Consider the following 27,990-nt stretch of genomic DNA (forward strand, 5'->3'; position numbering starts at 1 on the left):
CTCCTGTGTGTCTTTTCAAAACATCTGCTTCATAAGACAAATGAAGAGCAATTTTACAGATTTTATGTATTAAAAGGGCTTTAAAGTGAGGTTATTTCGGCCTGTGTTCCAATGATTTTTACTTTTTTAAATCTCCTCCCAACAAGATATAATGCATAACAATACCGCATTAATATGTCTTCACAATTTGACCTTTGTTTTATATTCTGTGAAGTTGTATACTTGAAATATCCAAAATGTTTCAAGCTAGGTATCAACAATAACAGTGATATTTAAAAAATGAAATATTGATATTGTTATTAATAGACCTATGATAATTCCATGTAAATAATCTAGCATCTCTTAAATCGTCTCCGTTTCTTCTGTTCTTGCTTTGATGAGCCTTTACACTGGTTGACAACCAGCATACAACGGAAAAGGCTGCTGTACATATATATGGATCTATAGCTTCCATATCATGTGACTGATTGACTCAAAATCAATTCTCGATTGTATTTGTGTACCAGATGATTTGGACATAACTCTTTTTATTGGAAGAGGTGTGTCCCAATCATCTAGTCCAATAAGACATTTTAGTATTGATTTTGAGTAAATGGGTCACATGACCTGGAAGCTATTGGAAAAAATGCTGTCTATACCCGGAACCTATTGACAAAAATGCTTATTTTATATTAAAGAAAAAAAGCACAAAAAAGAGGCGTGTCTCATTTAAAGCAGTATTGGAAAAAGTGTTGCCATTGATATTGAGTCAGCGGATCACATGACCTGGAGGTTATTGAAAAGAAATGTTGATTTTTCATTATAAATATTAATAAAAAAAATGAAAAAGCACTGAAATCTAATATAAAGAGGTGTGTCCCATTCAGCCACTATTGGAAGTTTCCGCATTGATTTTGAGTCAATGGGTCACATGATCTGGAAGCTATCGAAAGGAAATGCTGATTTTAGGGCTGTAACGATTCATCGAGTTACTCGAGTTACTCGATTACAAAAATTGGTCGAGGCAAAAACTCTGCCTCGAAGCGTCGTTAAATTCCTATGACGCGCAGGGATCTTGAATGTTCCACACGGACCGTTGTTACTACTGCGTAAAGTGCCGTACACGGACACAGAGAGCCATCGTCGGAGAGCCTGACGGAGAGCCTCTCCGGGCGCATGAAAGATTTTTTAAGTGTCCGTCACTCCGTCGAGGGGAAACGGAGACGGCAAGGGCTGTGATTGGTCCTCTAAACTCACGTCCTCACGCTGGTTCTCCAGCAGCCCGGGGGGGATTGCATTGCGTATCCGCCACCACGACGGAGAACTGCGAAGGCTCGAGATGACATGCCAGAGCAGAATCAGTTTGTGCGCGTTTAAAAAACGTAGATATGATATCTGCTTTACAGACAGTTGAGACCGACGTGACATGTTCTCTCTCTCTGTCTGTAAGTGTGTGTGCACGTGTGTTTGTTTACGTCGGTCCGGAGCTCCTCCCTTCGTAAGACAGAGCGGAGGAGAATTGTAGATGCGCGACGATGAAGAAATTATTAATTAAACGAACACGGTCCGGACCGGTTCTATAGGAAAAGTGACCTTAAATGACTTCTGTTGTGATTTGGTGCTATGTATAACATAAAATTATATATAACACAGCATGCGTGCACACACATAGGTTGCTAGGTTACCATAGCAAATAGGCCTATCCCAGAGATTATATATTATTTGTTAGCAGGTGGTTAGAAGGTGCAATCCCTTTTTGTAATGTTGTATAAGACAACACTAAGGCAAAATGGCCGTTACTATTTAAGTTTGTATTGATTCATAGTGTTACATGTTATACATGTTTTACAGTAAGTTGAAACTGTATTGTTATTTAATTGTTTGCACTTGCACTAATGAGTAAATTGCAATAAAGTTTTGGAGCCAAATGTTTGAGTTGTAAGAAATACCTCTGTTTTTTAAAGAAATAAAAGCCAAATGGTTGATCATTTTACAGCCACATCATTTTCGTCATGCATTATTTGTTTTGGTTGTTTAAAAATGCAAAAAAAAAAATATATATATATATATATACGATTAATCGATTAATCGATCGATAAAGTGCTAGATTAATTGATTCCAAAAAGAATCGATAGCTACAGCCCTAGCTGATTTTTCTATAAAAAATATTGATGAATTACAGAAAAAGCACTTAGATCCAATAACATGAGCCCTGTCTCATTCAACTAATATAGGAAGACATTTTGGCACTGATTTCGAGTCGATGGGTCACATGATCTGGAAGCTCCTGAAAAAAATGCTGACTATAAATGGAACCTATTGACAAAAATGCTGAATTTAATTTAATTAAAAATGTTAATAAAAAATTGAAATGGCACTGAAATCCACTAAAATGAGTTGTGTCTCAATCTACCAGTTTTAGGGACCCACACATGGAGTTATTAATTGTGGATTTCAAAATGGACTCTGAACTGAATTCAGTTCCCCAGAATTCCCAGGTAGGTGCAAAGACTGCCAAGAGACCCAGCTTTGATTGAGTGACAGACCCCCAACCTACTAGGTAGTCAAACTTCCAGCTCCTTCCTTTGTTCTCTCTCTTCTCCACCTCTTCCCCCACAGGGTTGCCTGCCTTCTTTGCTCTCCAGAGCTCTTTCGCAGCTCTACTCCCACTGGGCCTTGCTCCAGCTGTTCTCCTGAGAGCTGCCAGCTGCATTTCCAGCAGCCCACAAAGAACTTCTCCTCACAGCAGCGATGCAACGTCCTGCTAGTATTCCTGCTGTAGGGAAACATGCCTAATGGTCTCATGTGGACCTTTGACCTGCTGAGGCCCTGTTGTTTTTTCATTATTAACACTTACCATCTGTGTGAGGACGTTATCAGGATGGAGACGCCGGGATGTCTCCCCGTGTCATCTCTTAGGAGGGAGAACAACACTCTCTCGTCATAAAACCACCAGAGGGAATCAGTTTGAATTAATTTACGATGGTAACCCCCTGTACGAACTATTTTTGACCTAACAAACAGGAACATTCCTTTCACACAGGTCAAACGAAGGAAACATATGAAGCTACTTCTCCTTTAAAACCTCAACCAAAGGAACCAGGATTGTTTGTGATAAAATTGTTTGTGATATAATGTCTTTATAATTGTAATTAGGTAACACGTCTGATGGACCGATCGTGCTATCTGTCCCTCAAACGTGTTCTTCTTCTCCCTACTTTCCAATACACACACTAGAGAAAAGGACGGTGGAAACCCCCCCTTTCTCTACCTCCTCTCTTTGAAGAGATTAACGACACATCTGGTTCAGTCTTATCTTTGGTACATTCCAAACAAATGGTCAGAGTTTCCTCTAGACTTCAGAAGCATTTCTAATTAACAATTAAATCAGAGTCTCACCTGTTTTATTCTTACAATTTGAAATCCAGTAAAATAAGCTCATCAAACTGAACCAATTCCTAAGTTTCTGTGATGAACATGGACTGAGATCCTGCTTAATGCTCACTGGTGTCTGGTGTTTGGTGGAGTCACAGTGCCATCTAGTGGTAAGTTATGGTTAACTGGATTAGACTGTCGGAGATCTTTTTAGTTTTCTAACGTGTTTATAAACTACAATTTAAAAGTCTGTAAAATGTTTTTCTTCACAAGCCTTAAGCTAACACTAGAAGGAACATGTATAAGCGACCAGTTTCATCAGTCCTACGTTGTTTTCAAGTGTATTCTTATGTTCTGATCCAGTGTTGATTTCATTTAAGTGTTCAATGATTTTAATCAGATCATATTGTCTTATTGTTTCACAAAAGTCCATCTACTTTTGCCATGGTAAAGTTCTGAGAAAGGCTAAGCGCGATTTCGAAGCGTTAACTTGATAGTTGGAATTAATTAAGTTTAAAGGTGTGGAATTAAAACATCCACACTGGGAGTGGGGTCAGTACGCCCCTTCGCTCCGCCTGCAAGCCAGGACTACTAAAAGAAAGGGACAGAACTCCCTCGCTCTCTCCTCTCCTTCTCTCTTTCTCTTCTTTGCTAAATTTTTCAACACTTTACTTTGCTTCTTTTTGTAACAAGCTCCTAGGTATAAAAATCTCCGTACAATCGACCACGTGCGATAATCTTTAAGAGCTTTTATTTTTGTTAGACGTTAATAGAAGTAAGTTCCGTCCTTATTATTTTTGTTAAGTATCACTATTTTATTCAGTGGAACAGAATTCAGTTTAATTATTCTTGTATTGAGAAACAACTGAGGAAACGCCAGGCCAGCGTCATCCTTTCGTTATCCTCGTCAGGAAAGTTAAATATCAGCTGAATTAGAGTTAAAAGTCACCACTCAGAGTGTGAAGATAAACAACAGTCTTTTTTAAGACTAAAACGCCAAGCAAAACGCGCAGTGTCACTGCCTGTTTCAAGGACTTTGTGCCAAGCTGAAGTTAAGCTGCCCTCTACGCTCACGAGCGGTACCATCCCGCTGGGCAGCGAACCGGACCATCCTCTGCTGAGCGCTGGACCAGCTGATCTCTCTCCGACACCTGGACGAGAGAGAGTCGCCTGCGGTGAGGTCGAACCGGACCATCCTCTGCTGAGCGCTGGATCAGCCGATCTCTCTCCGACACCTGGACGAGAGAGAGCCGCCTGCTGTGAAGTCGGATCGACCGCATCTTCCCTCTTTCTTCGGGACCCGCAGCTACCGCGAGCCAGCAATCCCTCAGACGAAATCCGGCAGAAAGATCGAAGCGAAAGGCTTCTCCACTCTTCAGACAAAGTAGGCTAAGCATCTTGCACACGTTTCACTAAACGTTCATGAGTTGGTGTTCTTTTAATTCCTAATTCATAATAATCTTTTCACAAGACAAGTCCGGTTAGGGTCTCGTTAGTATCAAAATTACTCTCGTAACATTTGAATGCTGCCAGACTCACGACTTTACCATCGCTCATCCACCTTAAATAATCCTGTCACTTTAACCATATAGTCTTCACATTTCTGTTTGTTTTATTGTTGTCTGAATCATCATTTCATTTATTCACCTTGATTTATTTAGTAAATAAACATATTTAACCGTACGTCGTTGTCTGTGCTTACTTGCTTTGATGTGGAGAAACGAGTAAACTGTATAAAGAAGTCACTAATTCAGCTATGAGACTAACTAAATTGATTTAAATTGATACAAGTTAACCTTGTTTGGTCGGATTTGATTAATTACCTCCGGATTATTCAAATAGACAAAACATCGGAGGTGGTGCCCCATTAACGAGTGTTTTATTAATCTTCAGTGATTAATACATTGCCTTTAATACAGTGTATCTCCTACACTGCTCAGTTAGCACCAGCAGCTGTGACGTAAAGCTGACCATCTTGCTCCACAATTCAAGGAACACAAAGCAGGTTAGCACCGAGCTGCTATCCCTGCAAAGGAAAGGAACGACCAGTTTCCTCCATCTACCTTCTTTCATTGGACATTGCAGTATTGGAAGAAGTTCTTTGCACTGATTTTGAGTCAATGGATCACATGACGTGAAAACTTTCAGAGAGAAATGCTGAATTTAAAATTAAGATCTTAATAAAAAACGGAAAAAGCAATAAATAAAACAAAACAAAAGAGTTGATGAAGGTTCTTAGTCATCCAGGTCGACTCTGAAACTCAAAGCTCACACGTGTCCTTAATGATTCTGTAAGGACACTCCCACACACAGTTTAAAAGCCTGCAACTCCCCTCCAGTTAGTCAGAACTGAAGAAGCCTCTTGGATTAGAGGTGAAACGTCTTCAAGAAACTGAAACCTGACCTGGATGACTGAGAACCTTCATTAACATGCATTGGAACTGTATTTTATTCTTCTGTATGTTATCGTATTTTTATATATGATTTTCAATCTTGATCGATTTTATTATTTTTTTTGTTGCTTATTCTTTTTAAATCTTATTCTAGTGCCTTTCTTTGCCTATGTCTGGTATTGTGACAGCCCTAATAAGAATCATAGAGACTTGATTTATCATATCATTATTTATCATTATTCATCTCTACTTGTGTGTGTCATGTCTTTATTTTCAGATACTGGAGGTGGAGGCAAAATAAATCTTGTTTCACCAACACATTCTTCTGTACACAAACTAAAACAGCAGATTATAACAAACATGTAGAAACGAATGTCCTCATTAATTAACACAAGTACAAGTAAATGTACAATGATGCACTTCAGTAAAAAACAAAGATGTTAAACTCATAGTGGCCTACAAGAAAAAACCTGAACACCACCATAAGTCAGTATTTGTCCCCTGGACTGGAGTCTATACATGTCTTATCAACTACTTGAATACTTGAAGAGCCTGCTCCACCAGCCTACACATCAGCCCAGGGGATGTTAATGTCAGTTGGGCCTTACCTTAACCTGTCCCTACTACTGCAGTGGTAGTATTAGGAGTAGTAGTAAGGCAAGGCAAGGCAAGTTTATTTGTACAGCACAATTCAGACACAAGGCAACTCAAAGTGTTTTACAGGGGCATGAAAATTACATTAAAAGAAATTTAAAATTGCATTTAAAATACATTAAAAACAAGTAGTGTCGAATATCGACTTCTTAATCTTTTTTTGTCCAAAAAGGTTTTTCAGAGTTTCAGAAAGTCACCAATAAAAAGGAAATAATCTCCAGGAGTCCTCCAAAGCTGAGTGCAGTAATGTTTAATTGTCGACAATAAACTGAGATCATAGCCAGACAAAAGTTCATCAGATAAGACCCAACTTCTCAATAACACACTCTTTTTATTCACTAAAACGGGGGTTGGGCACCATGGTTTGTCCGATCCTGACTCGTTCTTTTGTTTATGTGTCAAATTTTGCTGACTCGGGTATTTTCCTGCATGAGGCTAAAACACGTGCCCAAACCATGTCTACATTTGTCAACATTCTGCATTTTCTTTGATTTTCCTTGCTCCTCTTGTCCTCTGATGTTTCTGTGCATCTGCCATCCCGGATTTTCCCAGCCTGCCTTATCTACGAAGTGACCTCGCCTCCCCTGTGTTGCAGCTGTGAGAGTTTTTCTGTCCTTCATGATTTGTTCTACTGCCCTACTGACTGCATCTCTTTTAGGATTATAGTCCACTGGTGATATGGTTATGTAAATGTGTGCATCATCTGCATAACTATGGTAACATATTTTGTTGTTTTCCATTATCTGAGCTAGAGGAAGCATGTAAATGTTGAATAGTAGAGGCCCCAGAATGGAGCAGTGGGGTACTCTGCTTGTCATTTTCTTCCGTTCAGATGTGGAATTACCAATAGACACAAAGTAGTCTCTATCATTTAGATAGGATTTAAACCAATTAAGTGCTGTACCAGAGAGCCCCACCCAGTTTTCCAGTCGGTCCAGTAGTATGTTGTGGTCGACCGTGTCAAATGCAGCACTGAGATCCAGTAATACTACAGTTTTTCTCTATTGCTAAAACACAAAACCCAGTACTCTAAACCAAATGACCAGTTGCCTAAACACATTTAGTAAAACTAAAGGCGCAGGTCAAGGAGGGAGAGGAGCGGGCCGAGGAGTGGGCCAAAGAGGGCGAGAAGCAGTCCAAAGAGGAGCAGGCCAAGGAGGGAGAGGAGAAGGAGGGGGAGCAAGACAACGCATTTTCATTACAGATGAAATGAGAGCAACAGTCATTGACCACGTCATTGTCCACGGCATGACAATGACCGAAGCGGGACAACGAGTCCAACCAGACCTCAGCGGATTCTCAGTGGCCACCATTATTCGGGCCTTCAGAGAACACAACAGGTACTGTATGTAGTAGTTTTTTAGTCACTACACTAGATGTTTACAGTATACAGTAGTATAGTGGAGTGCGCCTACATACAGACAAGTGCAATCATGGTTACAGTAAAAGTGTGTACTGCAAGGACCGTTTCTGACCGAATTACTGTATGTTTGTTTCTCTAGAGTTGAAAGATTGCCATGTGCAGGTGGGAGGGCTCCCAGATTCACACCAGCCCAAGACGTCGTCATTGTGGATATGGTTCGGGAGAACAATGTGATGAGACTATGGGAGATACGGGAGAGGATCATTGGTGACAATTTGAACTTTCCGACCATTGACAATGTCAGCCTGACAACCATAGACAGAGTCCTCAAGCGCCAGAGAGTACGCATGAAGCAGGCCTATAGGGTACCCTTTGAGCGCAACTCTGACAGAATAAAACACCTCCGTCACCAGTATGTGCAAGTAAGTACAGTACAATCCATGTACACGGTGGCCTACAGTACTTTACATACAATACTATACTATCGTACTGTAATGTACTGTATTGACTGTCTTTCTGAACACCTGAAAACGCTATTTGTTTCCACAGAGGCTCTTCGAGTTGGAGTCCATGGCCAGACCCCATGAATTTATATTTGTGGATGAGGCTGGCTTCAACCTCACAAAAAGGAGGAGGAGAGGCCGCAACATCATAGGACGGAGAGCTATCGTTGATGTGCCCGGCCAACGTGGAGGAAACATCACTCTCTGCGCTGCCATGAATTCTAGAGGGCTTCTCCACCGGCATGCTGAACTCGGTGCCTACAACACTGAGCGTCTCCTCACCTTCCTAGGAGAGCTCAGAGATGTTTTGCATGACCATGACCACCCGAATGCTGGGCCAGCTGATCACCACGACCAGCAGAATCCTGGGCCAGCTGATCTTCCCATATATGTCATCCTCTGGGACAATGTTAGTTTCCATCGCAGAATCCAGGTCAGAGAGTGTTTTAACATCAACCAGCAATTTATTAATGTGTGTCTGCCACCCTACTCTCCATTCCTAAACCCAATAGAAGAGTTCTTCTCATCATGGCGGTGGAAGGTCTATGACCGCCAACCTTACACCAGAGAGAACCTTCTCAGGGCTATGGACCTGGCCTGTGATGATGTGGCTGTGGAGGCGTTCCAAGGCTGGGTGCGGCATGCCAGGGCATTCTTCCCACGTTGTTTGGCTATGGACAATATTGCCTGTGATGTTGATGAGGTCCTGTGGCCCGACCCAGCCCGACGACGTGATGCCGCCCAATGATTTCAGTGTCAACATACTGTACAACATACTGTGTCAATTTACATGTACAACATACTGTTATAAAAGAAATCACACCCTGAACATTGTGTTTTCAATTGTTACTGTACTGTAGTATCTATTGTGTGTAATGGATCCTCCATGGAGTTTACAGTACTCATTTTTCCATTGAGTTGTGATATAACTGCATTTTCTGCATTATGTAACGTTTCCCATGAAACGCACAAATCTATAGTAAATGCCCAATACATATTTGAGACAACACTGGGACATTTAAAAGTGGAGCCTGGAGCAGACCTCATCGCCTCGCTCTCTCTCTCTCTATAGCATCTTGGCCGAATCATTGTGACTCCCATTGTGAACGAAACATTTGATGTTCGAGTTTTCGAAGAGATTTAATATCTCTTTTGTATATATTGTAAATAGTTTTGTTAATATTATTCAGTCCAGTTTTTTAGTAGGGGTGAGTAGCCTTTTTCTTTGTGCACTTTTTCTCCTGGTTATGGTTAGGGAGTTGGTAAGAAAACCTGTCTTTTTGTTGGCTTTTGTTTTTGGTTAGGAAAGTGAGTTTGAAAATCCAGATCGTTTTGTTTGTTGTTTTAGGTGAGGCTCACCCTGAAGTTGATTTTTCGTTTGGGGTAAATAAATTCCCTTATTTTGGACTGCATCCTTAGTTTTGTGTGTTATTCTTGGGAGTGGGAGAAAGAGAGGGAAGCCGTGTGTTATGTGCTGGTAAACCCTAGGCCGGGGCATAACAATTGGGAGGTTTGATATGGGCCTATAATTATTCATCACCAATGTGTCTAGATTCTTCTTCAGGAGTGGTTAAATAACTGCAGTTTTCATGGCTTGTGGGAAGACGCCTGAGAGAAGAGACATGTTGACAATCTGTAGCAGATCTGGAGTCATGCAGTCACTTTTTTGAAGAACCCTGCAGGTAAAATATCAAGGCAGCAGGAGGAAGATTTCAAGTGCTGTATTATGTCTTGCAGGTTTTTGTCATTGATTCGATCAAATTGTGTCTTGATATTAGGGTTGGTTTGAGGTGGACACATGGACAACACACCTCCTGTACCTGGTAAGGTGGCACTGACCGCTTGTCTAATTTTCTGAATTGTGTCAGTGAAGAAGGATGCAAATTCATTACAGACCCTGGTAGATAGATGTTCAGTCACTACTGGCACAGGGGGGTTGTTAGCCTGTCGACAGTAGCAAACAGGGCACGTGCATTATTATTGTTTTTGGTGATAATGTCTGAGAAGGACTGCCTAGACTTTTTCAGTTCTAAATTAGAAATGTAAAGTCTCTCTTAACAAATGTCAAAATGAACCTGGAGATTTGTTTTTCGCCGCCTGCGCTCTGCTTTTCGGCATTCCTTTTTTTCCATTTTGACCAGCGTGGCATTTCTCCAAGGAGATTTTTTCTAACCAGAGACCACCTTCACTTTAGTTGGTGCAATGGCATCAAGAACATTTGTAATTTTAGAACTGAAATGATCTATTAGGTCATTGACAGAGAACCTGGAGAGGGGAGGTGTGGAAGAGAAAGCCTGAGTTAATATGTCACTGGTGTTTTCAGTGATGTAGCGTTTTGAGACGACCTCAGTCTGAACATTTGTGTACACAGATATATCACTCTCAAAGAAAACACAATAATAATCAGAGGGAGCAACATCAGATACCAGAACCTTAGAAATGTTCAGACCCTTAATAACCAAGTCTAGGATGTGGCCCCTGTTGTGTGTGCACTGCGTCACATGCTGAGTGAGTCCAAAGTTATCAAGGACACAACACAGCTCTTTAGTCTCTCTGTCCTCAGGTTTTTCGACATGGATGCTAAAGTCACCAACAATTAACACACAATCAAAGTCAGTGCAGATAAGAGACAGTAACTCAACAAAGTCATCAAAAAAATCTGTACAGTATTTAGTTGGCCTGTAGATGTTTAGAAATATAGCCGAGAAGATGAGTTTAACTGGACAGCCACATATTCAAGAGAAGTAACATTTCCATAAAACATTTACTTGCATTTGAGTAACTCATTAAACAGAATACTAACACCTCCTCCTTGTTATGCATTCTAGTCTCACTTTTGTAAGAGAGGTTTGGAGGGCTTGATTCAATGTGAACACTAGTAGAAGAAGTAGTAGTAGTAATGGTACACAGTTACCTGGCCTATCGGTTCAGGTGTAGTGTGTATTTGTGTAAGGTTTCTCCTGCTGTGGGCTTGCTTTTCCCAGCCTTTTTAACCGAGGAGGTTTTGTGTTGCGGTGTTGAGCTTCAGTCAGACAGAAGAGATGAGCTCTGTGCAGCAGGTAACCTGTTTTATTTTTACCTATCTGAATACACAAGCTGTTCTCAGAGGAAAATAAGGTCCCCAGAACAGTGTTTGAAGCTAGAAAGGTGGCAGGGTCCGCCACATATAGACAAAGTAAACAAAGAGTTTGTTTATTAAGTTTGTTTAGGCAGAAAAACATCAGTGAGTGAAAATCTTTCTCTTCTCATTAAAATGTCTTCATCAAAACTACACAGTGCACATGTTGATGCTAATACATTTGCACTTTAACTTAAGTAAAAATGTAACAAATGACGTTTACATGTAACAGAATTTGTACACTGTGGTATTGCTACTTTTACTTACTTACTTTTTACTCCACTACATTTATCTGACAGCTTAAGTTAGCCTGTCAAAGCCTTCCTGTCCAGTGAAAATCATGTATCTGCTGATGTGCTGATTTTGAATGTTTGTGATAAGTCTTTTTTATGGGTTGAGAAAATTATCCTTTTAGTTAGTAAGTACTGATGGTTCTGAAATAAATAAATAATTGACACCACTGTAAACATTTTTTACACCTTTAAAGTGAAATTTAAGAGAGAAATTGGGTGACAGGAAGTTAAAGAAATCAATGGATGAAGCTAGATTACCTGTATGTGTCACCCACACTGTGTTCTTCCCAGGGAGTAAGGAAGCTCTTCCAGAAGGTGATTGATGTCAGTTCATGTGATACCCACAAGGCAGGAATGGCTCCCATCTCATTTGTTCGCCAGGTTGGTGTTTTATATTTTGTTTACCTGCTGTACCTGTTGTCTTAATCCCCTGTGATCGGTCTGACAGCCAAAAACTGAGCCTGTCCATGCCGGTCATTCCCTGTTTGTTTTCTCAGGTCTTGGCGGCGTGTTTTTACCCCGAGCTCCTCAAAAGGAACTGCCTTCCTCTGGATGTCAGGCAGAGGGCACAGAGGCTTCTTGCGGACTGTTATGGAGGGAGTGTGGGTGAGAATGAAGAACATTGAATAGTTTGTACAGATTTTAAAACATTTGGCCCAAAATAGTTCACTGATTGTCTTTAACTGCTCTAATAACTGATATATCTTCTATCACTTTGTCGATGACAGGTTCATACTCTCCTTTCAAAGGTATGCAACTTGTCTGTGAAAGCATTGCTGAGTTCATCAACAGGCGAGATAGTGGAGCCAGTTCACACCCAGAATACATCATCATTTCCAATGGTTCTCAGAAGTGTTTGTCGGTATGATGATTTTTTTAGCATTATTATTAGTAGTGATAATAGTTACAATCTTTTGTTTGTTCACCCATTGTAGAATACACAAATGCCCATTACTGCATTTCAAGGCAATCCATCCAATTTTTGTTGAAATATTTCACTCAAAACCATGTGAACCACAGTGGTGCTCGAGTAAAAGTCAGGGTTGTTCATCCAGAGGGGCACCCGAAGTTTGGTACAAACTTTCATGGCACTTTCATGAAAGAGGTTGTTGAGAAATTTCAGTCCAACCGACCTTTCCATGACCACAGTCACTCTGCTAGCATGTTGCTATTGTCTGTACTCAATGTTTGTTTAACCTCCTGTCAAGCCTCCCGGTGTTTTATGTTGTCTTTCTGTTGACTTTTTATGGCTTTACTAAGCTATGGCTGTAGAATCAGTATTGTCAGGGGCTTTTTACGCATGAAATGCTTAACGTTTGTTTTTAGCACAACAGAGTTTTTGGGGCCTGAAAATGCAAACCTTTGAAACCAGGTCCACTCCCCTGACCATCATTCAATGCATGTGCTCAATGATTGTTTTCACAATCTTGTTGTATGAATGCATTATTTTTAACGACGCATTAAGTGCTCCAGTTACGTGACAAATATTTTTAGAAAAAAGGGCCTTTGTTTCCTTGTTAATGTCCACCTTCATAATCCTCTTTAAAAATTGTGATCGTCTGGTCTTGTCAACAGTAACTCTTATTCTCAATACAAGAAGTACTTTAATGTGGAATAAAAGCATACATTCCTGCATGTTGTTAATTATGTTGTTATGTATTATTTGAAGATAGTTTTGCACCTGATGGCCAGTGGGGAAGGGGAGTCTAAGACAGGTGTGTTGACTCCAATGCCCTGCGCAGACACTCTGCCCATGGCGCTGAATTTGTCCGGGGTGACGGCGGTGCCATACCAGCTGATGGAGGACCGAGGCTGGGCTTTAGACCTGGATGAGCTGCACAGAGCTCTGAAGAATGCTAGGGGGCACTGCAAGCCTAGAGCCATTTACATCAGCAACCCAGGGATCCCCACAGGTACTGTAAACCTCATACAGTAGCTACATAAACTCATCTCCGCATTGTAGTCTCTAATACTTGTTATTATTTGTCATGATAGGTGCAAGACAGGAAAACAATGGAGGAAGTGATTCAGTTTGCTGCATGAAATGATCTTGCAAAAATAAGTGTTGCGATATGAAAAAATATTCTTTAAAAAAAGACATTGCTGTTCCTGTTAGAAAAATTGTCAGTCACTAAAATAGAAAATAGCTTTCGAAGTTTTCATCAGGTGAGCTCTCTGCAACCACTGACAGTACTTAAGTACAATACTTGAGTGAATGTACTTGGTTACATTCTATCATTGTGGTTAAGTTGCAACATTTACTGCAGGGACGTTGTGGGGAGGAGGTTGGGTTTGAATGACTTCTACAGGGAGAGATCATGTTTAAGATGAATATTTACAAAGGAAAAATGTTGACTTCAAATCTTTCCATGAGCCTAACCAAGTGATTTGAGTTGGCTAATCATAACGGAAAACAAATTAATGTTCAATTGAAATCTTTAATTATCATATTGATAAAAATTACTATTCTTTCAAAGTGTACTTTTTGTTGCAAATTTGTAGTGCATCAGTGTCATTTTTCTGAGACAATAGGTTGCGTGCAAGACAGGAAAACAATGGAGGAAGTGATTCAGTTTGCTGCAGCCGAGGGCCTCATCCTGTTGGCTGAAGAGGTGATAACAAGCTACACAAAGAAACTGCTATATAATAGAATTTTACTCTCATAGGTTCTCACAAACTCCCTTTTTTCCTTTTGTCTTCTTGCACCTTTTAGGTGTACCAGGACAGTGTGTATGGGCAGGACAAAGAGTTTACCTCCTATAGGAAAGTCCTTCAGGAAATGGAAAAGAAGTACTCAGAGACAGTGGAGTTGATCTCCTTCAACTCTTTGTCCAATGCCTGCACAGGAGAGTGAGTATCACTGATGTTTCTTTCAACTGGTTATGAATCAGTCTCAATTTGAAACTGATGCTTCTGTGTGATCTACATAAGAAAACGAGACCATCAGCGAGAAGACTGGGTATGTCTTTATAGTTACCACTGCATAGTTATTCTTCATGCTTTTCACTGGGTCAGATTTCGACCTATCCGGGTTGGATCTTTCACTGGCTTTCAAAACAAACACACACGCTAGCCATCTGAGATCTTCACGTCTGGAGACGGTGGTGCTCATAACGCTTTCGTCCACAGGAGCTGCCAGGGTCAACAAAAAAAAAAGTTCCTTGAGGCAGCTTTAGGATCAGACCTTTTCTTATCTGAATGTGTGACCACAACACTTGTTACCAAGTAATTTGACCACTTAGACCACAAAACCTGTTGCTGCCCTCAATTGGCTCTTACAGTATACTGTATTTTTCTTACACTTTAGGAAGCTGAATATACTGAGCATTGAAAAATTGTTGTAATGAGCTTACAAAGCCTAAAAATATGAAATGATCTTGCAAAAACAAGTGTTGCGATATGAAAAACAATTTCATAAAAAAAGACATTGCTGTTCCTGTTAGAAAAATTGTCAGTCACTAAAATAAAAAATAGCTTTCGAAGTTTTCATCAGGTTAGCTCTCTGCAACCACTGACAGTACCTAAGTACAATACTTGAGTAAATGTACTTGGTTACATTCTATCATCGGGTTAAGCTGCAACATTTACTGCAGGGAAGTTGTGGGGAGGAGGTTGGGTTTGAAGTCAGGACTTTGACATCAGGGCTGGTTAATTGATACAGGGAGAGATCATGATTTAGTTAAATATTTACAAAGGAAAAATGCCGACTTCAAATCTTTCCATGAGCCTAACCAAGTGATTTGAGTTGGCTAATCATAACGGAAAACAAATTAATGTTCACCTGAAATCTTTAATTTTCATATTGATAAAAATTACTATTCTTTCAAAATGTACTTTTTGTTGCAAATTTGTAGTGCGTCAGTGTAATTTTTCTGAGACAATGTTATATGTTCTCTGTATTCCAAACAAACAAAATATCTTTTCTCTCAGGTGACTGTAAACTGATGAGTCTGTGCTCATGTGTTTAGGTGCGGTCTGAGAGGAGGTTATATGGAGGCAACTAACTTGGACCCAACAGTTTTTAAGTATTTAAGAGATATTCAATGCACCGCCTCCCCTCCAGTAGCCTGTCAGCTCGCTCTGGAGGCCATGGTCAATCCACCGTCACCTGGAGATCCTTCCTATGAAACATACACACGGGTAAGATTCTGGTAAAAATAAGTCTCTTACAAAATAATGTTTGTGCTCAATCCAGTCTTTCTGTTAGTCAGCAGAATATTTCAAACTCTGGGAATCAGTTCACAAATTAATTATTAATTTATTGTTTAGTTTGATTTGTTTTTAGTAAAAACATCTTGGGAATCTGATCAATGTTGATGATGTTTTCCCCAACATCTATTACACTTCCAAAACATAAAAAAAATCAAATAAAAAGCTGGCATACTCATTCCATCCTTGTCTGTAACTGTGTGTATTTTGATCTCGACTAAAAATATTTTCTCTTATTAGCTAATTAATCAAACAGTGCACCTTTGTATGTTGTAAAGTATAAAACATTTTTAAACCTTTGTATTTTTTTTCATATATTTATTCACGTAATTTTCTTCATGATTATAAAACATGATGTACATCAGTCTGAGCACCACTTCACAGGCTCTTATTTAATTCCATAGATACTGTTTTTATCTGTATTTTCATAGCTGTCATGTTAAAAGCGAGACATCGTTCTCTGTTGGTCTGTGACTTTAAGTGACTCCTTTAATGTTTCAGTTGTTAAAATAAAGATATTCATTAGTGCAGCTTTAAGTTACTCTCTGTGGAGTTTTTAAAGGTCTAGTTTGTGTGCTTTTACACCTGGTAACCTGTGTTTGTCCTCTTTTCTCAATCGAAGGAGATTCTCCACACTCGGACAACTCTGTCCCAGAATGCTCAGCGTGCTTGTGAGTTCCTGAACAATCTTCCAGGGATGAAGTGCCAGCCAGCGATGGCGGGAATTTTTCTCTACCCCCGTCTGCAATTACCACCTCGGATAATAGAGGAGGCCAAGGTCAGAAAAGTGTCTAGAAACCATCTCCACTGGACCTTGAGTGCTCAGGTTTTACTACAGTTCATGGCTGTAGTACTGTAGTGTATTTTTAACACTATAATGGATTTCAGTTATAAATCTGAATATATCAATCAAAATTAGGTAAAAACTTACTGATTGTATCTTTAAAGTATTCTGATGTTACTAAAGCTTTGTTTACATCCATAATGTTTGTTCACAGAAGTTAAACAGGCGTATATATTTAATTTGTATCATGTGATAAAGGTACAAATAGATTTTTTTGATCTCAGTTATCCCAGTTAAGTCATTTAACACAGTAATGTGATGTTTAAATGAAAGCAAACATTTGGGGGGTTTTCTTTCATTTTTTATCATAAATACAATCTATTATGAATATTATACATTACAATATTTTTTGCATAAAATCTCATCTTATGCATTGAAAAACTTTAACTTTAGCAGTAATTTAATCACTGGCCGACTTGGATTCAAGAAATTGTTTTTAGAACTGCATACTGTTAAAGTCATAAATGGAGTTCTGATGAAGTTTGGTTATCGATTTCAGGTGTTGGGAGTGAAGGCAGATGTGTTTTACTGTCAGAAGTTTCTGGAGGAGGAAGGTGTGTGTTTGGGAGCGGGCTCTGAGAACGGACAAGAGGATCAAAGCTACCACATCAGGTGAGAAAAACAGCTGTTTGAATGTGTGTGTGTTATTCCTTCAGAGTGAGGACACGTTGGAAAGTGAAGGTATTTTGGAGTAGATTGTGTAGAGGCCACTTTGTTATAAGTTTTGAAAAAAACAGGAATATAAGAACGTTGAGGGAGTAGTTTGGTTTGAGAAGACACTTTTGGAAAGTGAAGATGTTTTGGGAAACAAAAGCCAGTTTTACACAGCCTGTTCCTAGTGGAAATGTTGCACTCTTATTCCGCCCCCCATGTCTGTATGATTTGGGGTTCAGTATCTTTACCAAGGACACTTAGACATGCAGCTGGAAGCAGGAATCGAAACCACTGACCCTCCAGTTAGTGGACGACACACTCTACTTCCTGAACCACAGCTGATCAAAGGGCTGATGTGGATTGTAGAAACTAACTGAGGACTTTTTGGAGAGAGATCAATTGATGGAGGGTTTTGGAAATAATCTGGACTTTTTGTAAAGCAAGGACATACTGGAAAGTGTTGGAAAGGTCCAAGGTTTAATCGTTCAGATTAAACACCAAACTTTTAAAAGCACATGTTGAATTTAATCCTTTTTCATTTTATTTATATCTACTTTATTTCTATTTTCTCATGGTGGGGCTGTGATTGTGAAGCAGTGTCACAGCCTGTATTCACTCTTCATGAATCAAATACAGCAGCCTGGTCATTGCCCTGCGCTTCTATTGTGACGCTGTGGTTACTCCCAGTAAAGTAGCATAAAGAGTGAGAAAAGTCCAGAGTCCGGGTGGTGGTGTCCTCAGGTTGGATGGGTGTTTCCCTCCGGAGCCCGGGATTTTTCAGAAGTGAAAGGTTTTGAAGTTATGTTATGAAAGTAGGTTAAACGTACGTAAATGATGTATTGTGAGTGATGTACTTTTACATAATGAGACAGAACGTAGCAGTAGAAGTAGGTTTTTTGTGCCTAAACCTAACCAATCTGTTAACTGTTTGTTAACTCTAATTACAGTCCAAAAGTCATAATATGTCACAATGTGTGAACTGTTTGTCAGCAACTTTTATTTTGAAAGACTAATGAAGTCCTTTACATTCAAAACTGACAATAGAGGGGTAGGTAGAGCGTCTGATTTTGAATTGTTACTATCTCATTCTGTATTTTTGCATAGGAAAGCAGCATGTTTGTGTAAAATGAGTCTGTCTGCACTCCTGCATGAGGACTTTAATGTGTTCTCCTGCTTCAGCACACGTTTGTCCATATGTACTGTAAATGTTAATGCAGTGTTGTGTGTGTTTGCTCTTCCCTCACAGGCTGTGTGTTTTGGCTTCTCCTGCCACCCTGGATGAGGTCTTGGCATGCCTTTCTTCTTTCCACCTGCGCCTGCTGGACAGATTTCCCTGACAGAAATATCAAGGACACTGACTTCTGGGAAAAATAGCAAACCATGGTCGTCCTCAAATGATCAAACTGTTTCTTTTCTGTTGAACTGTTTCTTCACTGTTTCTTTTTAACTGCAAATCTTTTGATTAAAATTAAATATTAAATATTAATAATAAATTAAAATATAATTAAATCTTTTTAATTAACAGTGGCCGTGTTTCCATAGAGCATTTTTATGTGCATTTTGAAGAAATGACAAGAATCACATTGGAAATGTTATGGAAACAGCAAAATTTGCTAAAAAGTTTGCTCGCTTGAGGTGCTTATTGTCTTTTGCGAGTCAGAGGCAATGTGCAAAATGTTTGCTACGTTTATTTGGCAAATCTGTTCCTATCAAACATTCAACTCACATGACTAATCAGCTGTGTCCACTGTCGGCGAAAACATCTCTGTCATTGATTTTCTTCGTCGTCAGACAGCATGCAACATGGCCAGTGCTAGCTGACAAGCAAGAACAAGTACAACTTGCCCTATCGAAAGTAATTCTTGAAGACCTCTCTCCGTTTTGTTTCCTGGTTTCTTAGCCACATAGCCTTCACCACATCATCCTCTGATGAAATTACAGAGCCCAGTTCATTCACTCAAAACGGTTTATAGAAACGCACCAGATTCAAATTTTAATCTTTTTTATTTTTTGTGAACTTTCAAAAGTTCACTTAAAAAATTTGCTTGACATTCTATGGAAACATGGCTACTGTCATTAAAATTAATAGTTTAGTTCTTCATTGACTAAAATATGCTTCAATTCCTTTAATAAGAACTAACAATCTTCTTGACAGCATGTATCTAAAATTTTTGTTTAACACTAGAAGATATGAGCTGTCCTGGGACAGTTTGGGAATTTTCCTGTCATGAAGTATGTAACCACTGCTCTGTTGTTCCCTGACTGTATATAAGTCAGGACAATCTGGAAGACTGGAGAGAACACTGTGGGTCTTCTGTCCATGCTGCATGTATTAAAGAGATCTGACTCATCACACCAAGTCTAACATCCTTCAGAGAATTAGCAACTCTCTACCTCAACAAGGAGAATTTTCTTTGCACGGCCATTTCCTTTCCTAATAAAGGCTGAAGAAAGAATATCTTCCTTGAATTTGTTTTGTGTCTAAAAGTGTTTTTTCACATAAAAAGACTACATTCCATCTTATAGCATCCTCAAAATGCACATGGCAACCTAACAATACTTAGCTTTCAAAAAGAGCTCAGCTGTACTCAGCTACTAGTAAAAAGGCAACCAGATGAACTCATGGACAAAAGATGCTCAAGGCTGAACACCTTTGCTGGATTATTCACATGATATTGTCATATGTGTATTATAAACACAATATCAATATTTCAGTTTTTAACATGACGATTTTGGTGAATTTCGTGATGTCCCGACACCCCTTCTCTGAATATTCTTGTGTATGTTGACATCAGGGAAACCGCAATGGTTTTCAGAGCTTCAATACAATTTTTTATGTAAAATTCACATGATATGAATTAATTCAAGTTAAGAAAGCTTATATTTAAATGTAAAAATACATGTAGAATACAATTTGCTTCAAGAAAAAAATATCATGCATTGTGACCAATTCAGCAATTAGGATTATTTTTCTCAACTTTTCTTCAGATCCAGCACCAAATAATTCATTAAAATATTGTAACTTGTTGTTTTTTTAATCACTGTAGAATCATTATTTTACACACCCACCCTCTTGTAGTATACAGCAATATAAATTACCCCCAAACATCTGTTGAAGTCAAATATTTTGTTATATTCCTGCACACTTTTGCTCATTTTTTTCTGGCTCTGGAAGGGGTTATGTAAGGACAGGGGAAACAGATGCAGCAGGTAATGCAGATTCCCAGGTCAAAGACCGGACTGTGTGTGTTTTGTGTGTGTGTTTGTGTCTAGTTACTGTTGAATATTAAGAGTATAAAAGCCGTACGACACACTGAGACGGTCTACTCTGAGGAATCATGATGAAAGTCGGCCTTGTGTTGCTGTTCGCTGCCTACGGTGAGTATCATCCCCCTCATTTACAAAAGGGACACAGCTGCCTGCAGCAGGGTTAGAGTTTAAGGATTAGTTTGGAGTTATACTGTATTTCTTATTACCAATTTGATCCATGAAAAGACCAACATCAACACTGTCTGTCAATACTTTCTGACCCTTACTATAAAAACCCTCAAACATAGTTTGATATAAAAAAGAAAAGGTTCAGTTATTTCCTAAAACATATGCTCACTGAAGCTTTTAACAATCCTGATTCAAAGTTTGGTGCATTAGTTTGGGATTATTTTCTGCGGTGGATTAATCCACAATTTGGTGATTTTGTGGGTATAGCCAATAGCCTTTTTTTGTGTGCATTAAAAGTGTGTTTGTGATATGCAGATCAGGGTTTTGCACTCTTTCAGATCACAAATATGCAACCTACTGCTGCAAATAATTACATTTTATTAGATCATAATTAGTTTTTCCTTTGAAATTTACAAAGGAAAAGCAAATGAATAACTTAAGAGTTAGCTGTTCCTCTACAGAGGACAATAAATAAATGGGTTTGAAGGTATGAGCTGAGGTCAAAAATGGGATTGACCAAGTGTTCAAGATTTCGGTGAGCTGAGCTGAATCAGCCTTTTGTAACCTCCAGTTCTTTCTGTGGTCCAGCTTACGGGTGTGGCACACCCACCTACGCACCCTCTGTGAGCCGTGTTGTGAACGGGGAAGATGCTCGTCCATACAGCTGGCCCTGGCAGGTGAAGTGATATAATCAGGCAATATGACAGATGAGGTGATAAAGATTTGCCAGCTGCTATGGATTTAACTTTAGCACATCGCTAAAAGTAGATATTTCTTTAAATATTATTGTTGTAGATGACTGTAAGCAGGTCTGTTTATGGACATGTTATATATTTTCAGCAACACCCTGTTTATAGTCCGGACTGCTAGCAGCACACCAGTAACTCTGATGATATGCTGCCCCCTATTTATTTGGAGTATGAATTCGATGGCCAGTTCTTACATACTGAACCTTTAATGTCTATAAGTGATGTGTGATGTCTGTCTCCTTCTCACTGTGTTTCCCAGATCTCTCTGCAGTATCTGAGCGGCTCCACCTACCGTCACACCTGTGGAGGAACTCTGCTCGCTCCCAACTGGGTCATGACTGCTGGTCACTGCATCGGGTGAGTCACAGTATACTCAAATCCTCTGCTTTTTCATCTCATGATGTCACATGAAGGTCTTGTCTATCTCTGTGTGTGCGTGTGTGCGTGTGTGTGTGTGTGTGTGTGTGTGTGTGTGTTTCAGATCTCGTACCTACCGTGTGGTGCTGGGCGAGTACGACCTCACCAAAGACGAGAGCAACGAGCAGATCAGGAGTGTGGAGAAGATCGTGGTTCACCCTAAGTGGGACGATCACTGCCTGTCTTGTGGGTAAGACTGCGTGACTCCTTAATACAACTATGTTCAGCTCAAAAAGGAGTTATATAGGAAACAAGACACTTACTTCAACCAGCATTCATTTATATTTTTGCCACTGTTATGCAGATGACACACACATCTACTTGTGTCCTATAAACCAGTGAAGAAGGCAATTTTCATCACTTCTTTCATCATATCTTTTCTTTCTGATTAAAGTAATGGATGCTTTAAAACGTTAAGCTAAATGAGAACGAATCTGAAATCTTTTTGGTCCTACAAAAACCATCCCAATTTTACAAAAGCATCTCTCAGTCTACAAGAGTCAAACCTGCAGATAGACACCGGGTTATAATATAATAATCCAAAGTGACCTTTCATTTGAAAAACAATTGACAAAACTCTTTCAATCATGTTTTTATCAATGGAGGAGCAAACTCAATTCATAGTCGTTTCTTGCGATATGTGGACTATGTGTTAGCACAGGGCCCGTATGATGAAGAAAGGGCTGTGAAACTAAACTGACAACAGGTGTGTCTGATAGCAGTCGGTGAGCAACTTGTTGTGCTGGCTCAGCACCAGGGTGACCAGACGTCCTGAGAAATTTGGGACAATCCTGAATTACAGTTCATCATCATGGCAACACATAAACTTACGGTGTTGTTTTTGCTCCCATTCTTCAAAATTCAAATTATTTTTGGTGCCGTGCACCTGGAACGCTTGGAGGTCAGAAGCTGTGAAGGACATTTCCACCGGCCATTTCTGTGCAAAGCTAACTGAAACTATTAAACTTAAAGGTAGAGTCATTAGGATTTGTCCCAGCTGTTCCTAAATGCACCACAAAGATAGTTGATTGTTGAGTCTCATTCCCCTCTCAAGTCCTGAAAAGATCAGAGTCAATCTATCTATTTCATCCGTCTGTAACTGAACTCCATAATATTATGAACATATTATCACAGTTAGAGTCTGACGTTAGTTTACATAGCTTTATCCTTCCAACATTTAAAATTAAGTATAAGTTTGAGTCATTGCTTCAGTCTTTTTAACCTGAAAATGTGAGTGAGATTGAACTGAATCAGATGTTAAACATTCTGAGTCAACTGAATGAGTACTATTTGTTTTTAGATATATACTTAAATACCTCAAAAGTCATTTGTTTTCAAACAAAACAGGAGAAGAAGTTAAAGTTGTGAGGACACAAACTGATTTCACCATATTATCATCATTATTATCATTATTATTGTAACTTGGACAATGGCAGATGGACACTCCAACCAACCAATAACACACACTTCTGAAAACATATTAAGTTTGATGACCTTGCTTAACACACGTGGGTAATATAACAGATTTTCTCATTTTCTCTTCAAGTAATAATATAAGTTGTGTTTTGAAGGAAACTTTTTCCCGTGTATGATTATATTGATAATGCAACTGTGAAGTTCTGTCTTTACATAAGATGTTTCTCTGTGCTTTAACATGATTTTCAGTAATGACATTGCAATGATCAAACTGGCCTCACCTGCCGTTCTTAACAACATGGTGCAGCCCTCCTGTGTTCCAGCGAGCGGAGAGATCGCTCCTCACAACGACCCCTGCTACATCACCGGCTGGGGACGACTCTACAGTAAGTGTTTTTTATCATGACAACACACGCAATTAATACACGATGGTAGGGTTGTCGGTTATTTTCTAGATTAAGCAATTAGTTGTTTGGTTTGTAAAATGTCAGAAAATGGTGAAAAATGTCTGTCACTGTTTCGTCCTCAAATGTCTTGTTTTGTCCACAACCCAAAGATATTCAGTTTAATGTCACAGAGGAGGAAATAAACCAGAAAATATTCACATTTAAGAAGCTGGAATCAGTGAATTTTGGCTTTTTTTCTTGAAAATTATATAAGAAAACAATGGTAATGCAGGAACGAAGTGCAACATAAATCACTACTCAATAAAAGTTAGTTGACGTAAAACATATGACTTGTCTGATTGTAATTACAGAGTTGACTGGAAATATTCAAATTCAATTAAAAAAGCACTTTTTCCTAATTGCCCACAATATATGTACATTCACATAAAACACATTTGTCTCCAAAGCAGCTTTCATTAAAGGTTACAACTCATGTTTTTACTGCAGGCTTTTATACTTTACAGCTACTTTTTGGATTTTATTAATGAGTATATTGATTTGTATAAAGGAGGGATCTTTATACTGTGCTGTAGAACATTTCAAAGCAATAGTTTTGGGGAAATACACTTGAGAAGATCCCTTAATTTAACAACATCACTATAATAAGAACATTGAAAGTCCTGAAGGTGTCTGGAGGAGGTTCTTGTTCTTTCTGAGCCCCCTGACATCTCAGTTCTATGAAGTAACTTCAACTCCACAACTACAGTATGGAGAGGTAATTTTTGTAAACTAACATGTTCCAAGTCACACCGAACTGGCATCAAAGAACTACTGGCGACAAAAGCCGACTGTTGCGGCGCCTCACATCGTCTGTGTCTCACCACTGAGTCGCTTACCAAAACAACCAACTAGAATCTCTCACCGATGAGCTCGGCCTCCGATTCAATGTGCCTCCAAGATACACAAAAAGCCACAGATGTTCAATGACAGCCCTGTCATTAACGGACGGTGAACATTAAAGAACCAGGGATGACAGGATGTTGAGTCGTCTCATGTCATCTGTATCTTGGGCTAAAAGCCTCACTTGAACACACAGCAAACACTTCAGTTGACAGCTAACTGGCTTGTACATTCTGTACCTGCGTGAGAGGAAATAACTCTCCACACCACTAGGTGGAGGTTGTCTGTAATCACCATTCAAAAAGGGAAACCTGAAGACTCAGGACTGCAGTTATACAAGCCGTTGTTATGATAAAGCTGCGTTTTTTGACGCCTGCTAATACAGCCACTTCTAATCAAGATGCAAAAGGCACTAACGAAGAGGTGGTGTTGAAAAATAAGGAAAAAAATGCATTAAATTGGTAGAATCATGTATACCACAGGGACAAGCTCAAGTCGCTTTCCCACAAACACACCTCCTGCTGTGTTCGGGGTTTATAATTTTCATGCCCTTCTTGCAGGTGGAGGTCCCATCGCCTCTAAGCTCCAGCAGGCTCTCCTCCCCGTCGTTGGCCACAGCGTCTGCACCAGCAGTGGCTGGTGGGGCAGTTATGTGAAACCCACAATGATCTGCGGCGGGGGTGACATCCGCTCTGGCTGCCATGTATGCACCATTCCCTCCACTCATCTGGTCATAACAACATTATAAGTAGTGCAGGTTCACCCTGTATCAGTCTGCTGCCTTCACTGTCCTCTGTCTGTCTCTGCAGGGAGATTCAGGAGGCCCTCTGAACTGCAGGGGTGGTGATGGCAGGTGGTACGTTCAGGGAGTGACCAGCTTCGTCTCCTCTCTCGGATGCAACACCCTACAGAAGCCCACAGTGTTCACTCGCACCTCGTCCTTCACCCAGTGGATCGCTGATGTGAGTTCCCTTCAGAATAAAAGCACAGACATGTGACAAACAGATGGCCACTGGTGATCGATTTTCTAACTCCAATCTAAATTATTTTCTCTCCTGTGTTTATGAATTGGGAACTGGTGGGAAAAAAAGTTCCTTCATTTTTTTTCCCATCTGTATAAACAAAAAATCATGTGTGAAACAAAGTGAATTTTGGTAACAGTGAGTATTACAAAAACAGACACTTGGAAAAATTAGCCTTACAAAGACAAAACATGTATTCCTCTTAAAAAACAAACTGTTCTTCACTCGGTTCCACACATGAATTTGTTTTTGTTTTTTTCATATGTTTTCACACATGGAAAATAATATTAAGGAATCTAGAAAGATTATCCAGGCAACACTTTTCCCCCCCACCAAATTGCAAGTCATTAACACAGGAGAAAAAATAATTAAGATCAGACTGACACCAGAAAGAAAACAAATTCTCACTTGCCTCTCAGGGCTTCTGTACATGGGTGACAAATTAAAGAACAAATATGTTTGGTGTCAGGTCAAATTTCATGAGGGGCAGGTATGTGTTTGGATCTTAGTATTACCTCAGAATCAAACAAACAGTCTCCACATGTGCTAATCTGTCTATTTTACTGATTTTATGTTGATTGTCATTTCTTACTTTCTATCTTTCAGACTATGCTGCAGTACTGAAGACCTGGAGCCTTTTTGTGTCAATAAATCCACTTCATTATCTACAGAATGTCGCAGTTGTCTTTCAATGCCTTTTTTGTGGAGCAGGCAATACAACACTTTTCTTATTCTTAAAGTACTAACTGATGCAGAATGGCCCATTTCAAATAGTCAGTGATGGATTGTAACGAAGTACATTTACTTAAATTTAAAGGTTCTTGTAGTTTATTTGAGTATTTCCATTTTCTATTACTTTATACTTCCACTCCACTACATTTGGAGGCAAATATTGTACTACTATGTAACACTGGATTTATTTAATAACTGTAGTTACCCGTCAGCAGTTAAAGTGCCAAAGTGGTAAATTTATAAATTCATTTATTTTATCTCTAATCAGATACATAGACAAACCCTGATGTATAATCGATCAGCCGGATAATTGGTTGACCCATACATACCTGTAATTCTGTGTATTATTACTTTTAATTGTACTTTTGAAATGAGACTCAAGTATTTGTACAGTATGGGAGACTTTCACTTGTACCAAAGTAATATTTTAATGTGATATCTTAACTTTTACTCTTGTATAACTTTTGGGGACTTTTTTCTACAACACTGCAAATAGTGTTTATCATAAAACTGAATTAAAGGGATATAATATTTTATATAGCATCACTTTAATGCTGCAGCGGGTAAATGTTGAGCTAATTATAACTACTTCACATACTGCTGGCTACCATAATAACACACAATACATTATTTATTAGTTGATTTATATTATTTATGTTATATTAGTGATCTGAATCTGCAAAGTAACTTCTTTCTAATGTAGTCAAATAAATGTAGTGGAGTAAAAAGTACAATATTGGCTTCCAAAATGTATTAGATTACAGTGGTAGAATGTAACTAAATACATTTACACAAGTACTGAACTTGTACTTCTACTTGTACTTTTTACTCCACTACATGTGTTTACTTTAATCACTAGTAACTTTGAATCAGAGCTAATGTAGAGTCTTTTAAAATGTATTTATTTAATCAGCACTCAGATAAAAAACAAAACAAGTTGCAAATAATTAACAAAAAGCTGAATATCCAATCAGATAACTTGACAGGCCGATAATCTGTCAAACCAATAGTATACAGTATACATAGATTACATACATTTACTTGTATTACACATCACAACAACATCAGATACTTTAAGACTTTTACTCAAGTACTATTTGTATGGGGGACTTTCACTTTTACCAAAGTCATATTTAAACAGGATATCTTTACTTTTACTCAAGTACAACTTTGGGGTACTTTTTACATACAAAAATGTTCCTGAGTACAGTACAGAGTAAATGTATCCTACTACAGTAGCACTACCCAGCACCTCGATGTGTCAAATTGGTTGAACTCCTCTTTTACTCCCGACAGAAATTGAAGGTTATGTACTTTCAGTGAGCAACCACAAGGTGTCGGTGTTTGCTCTGGCAGCTGTGACTGAAGGGTTGGGTTTGCTGATGAGAGCTGAGGAGGCAACATTCATACAGACTTTATATATGTAATGAACATGAAGAATCACAGCTTCTTCCATTCATCAAACCATTCACATCAAGCTGCACATTAGAGCTTAATACTGAAGTCAAACAATGAGAGAAACCTCGGCCAGGTGAACGAACCAAT

General features: G+C 39.2%; 2 protein-coding genes across 2 annotated transcripts; both read left to right on the forward strand.

The window, feature by feature from the left end:
* Positions 1-11,245: 11,245 nt before the first annotated feature.
* On the forward strand, positions 11,246-18,722 carry LOC311258118 (alanine aminotransferase 2-like; the record flags this gene model as incomplete). Its single annotated transcript, XM_084354166.1, has 11 exons — positions 11,246-11,326; positions 11,970-12,059; positions 12,176-12,284; positions 12,407-12,540; positions 13,348-13,591; positions 14,211-14,290; positions 14,392-14,528; positions 15,647-15,818; positions 16,510-16,665; positions 17,231-17,343; positions 18,632-18,722. Exons 1-11 carry the CDS (start codon positions 11,309-11,311, stop codon positions 18,720-18,722), a joined length of 1,344 nt encoding a protein of 447 aa, XP_084210292.1. The 5' UTR covers positions 11,246-11,308.
* Positions 18,723-20,694: 1,972 nt separating this feature from the next.
* LOC311258202 (proproteinase E-like) lies at positions 20,695-26,384 on the forward strand. Its single transcript, XM_084354330.1, has 8 exons — positions 20,695-20,763; positions 21,412-21,500; positions 21,832-21,929; positions 22,054-22,179; positions 23,655-23,791; positions 25,252-25,394; positions 25,501-25,653; positions 26,320-26,384. The coding sequence occupies exons 1-8, from the start codon at positions 20,724-20,726 to the stop codon at positions 26,335-26,337; spliced, it is 804 nt and encodes a 267-aa protein (XP_084210456.1). The 5' UTR covers positions 20,695-20,723; the 3' UTR covers positions 26,338-26,384.
* The last annotated feature ends 1,606 nt before the right edge of the window (positions 26,385-27,990 follow it).

This window comes from Pagrus pagrus, assembly GCF_965226575.1.
Source record: "Pagrus pagrus genome assembly, chromosome: 6".
Classification (NCBI taxonomy): Eukaryota; Metazoa; Chordata; class Actinopteri; order Spariformes; family Sparidae; genus Pagrus; species Pagrus pagrus.

Excerpts from the sequence above, each read along its gene's own strand:
- LOC311258202 (XM_084354330.1), top strand. The coding sequence starts at position 20,724 with ATGATGAAAGTCGGCCTTGTGTTGCTGTTCGCTGCCTACG. Across the intron at positions 22,180-23,654 it reads GATCACTGCCTGTCTTGTGG|TAATGACATTGCAATGATCA; the intron begins GTAAGACTGCGT and ends CATGATTTTCAG. Across the intron at positions 23,792-25,251 it reads CGGCTGGGGACGACTCTACA|GTGGAGGTCCCATCGCCTCT; the intron begins GTAAGTGTTTTT and ends CCCTTCTTGCAG.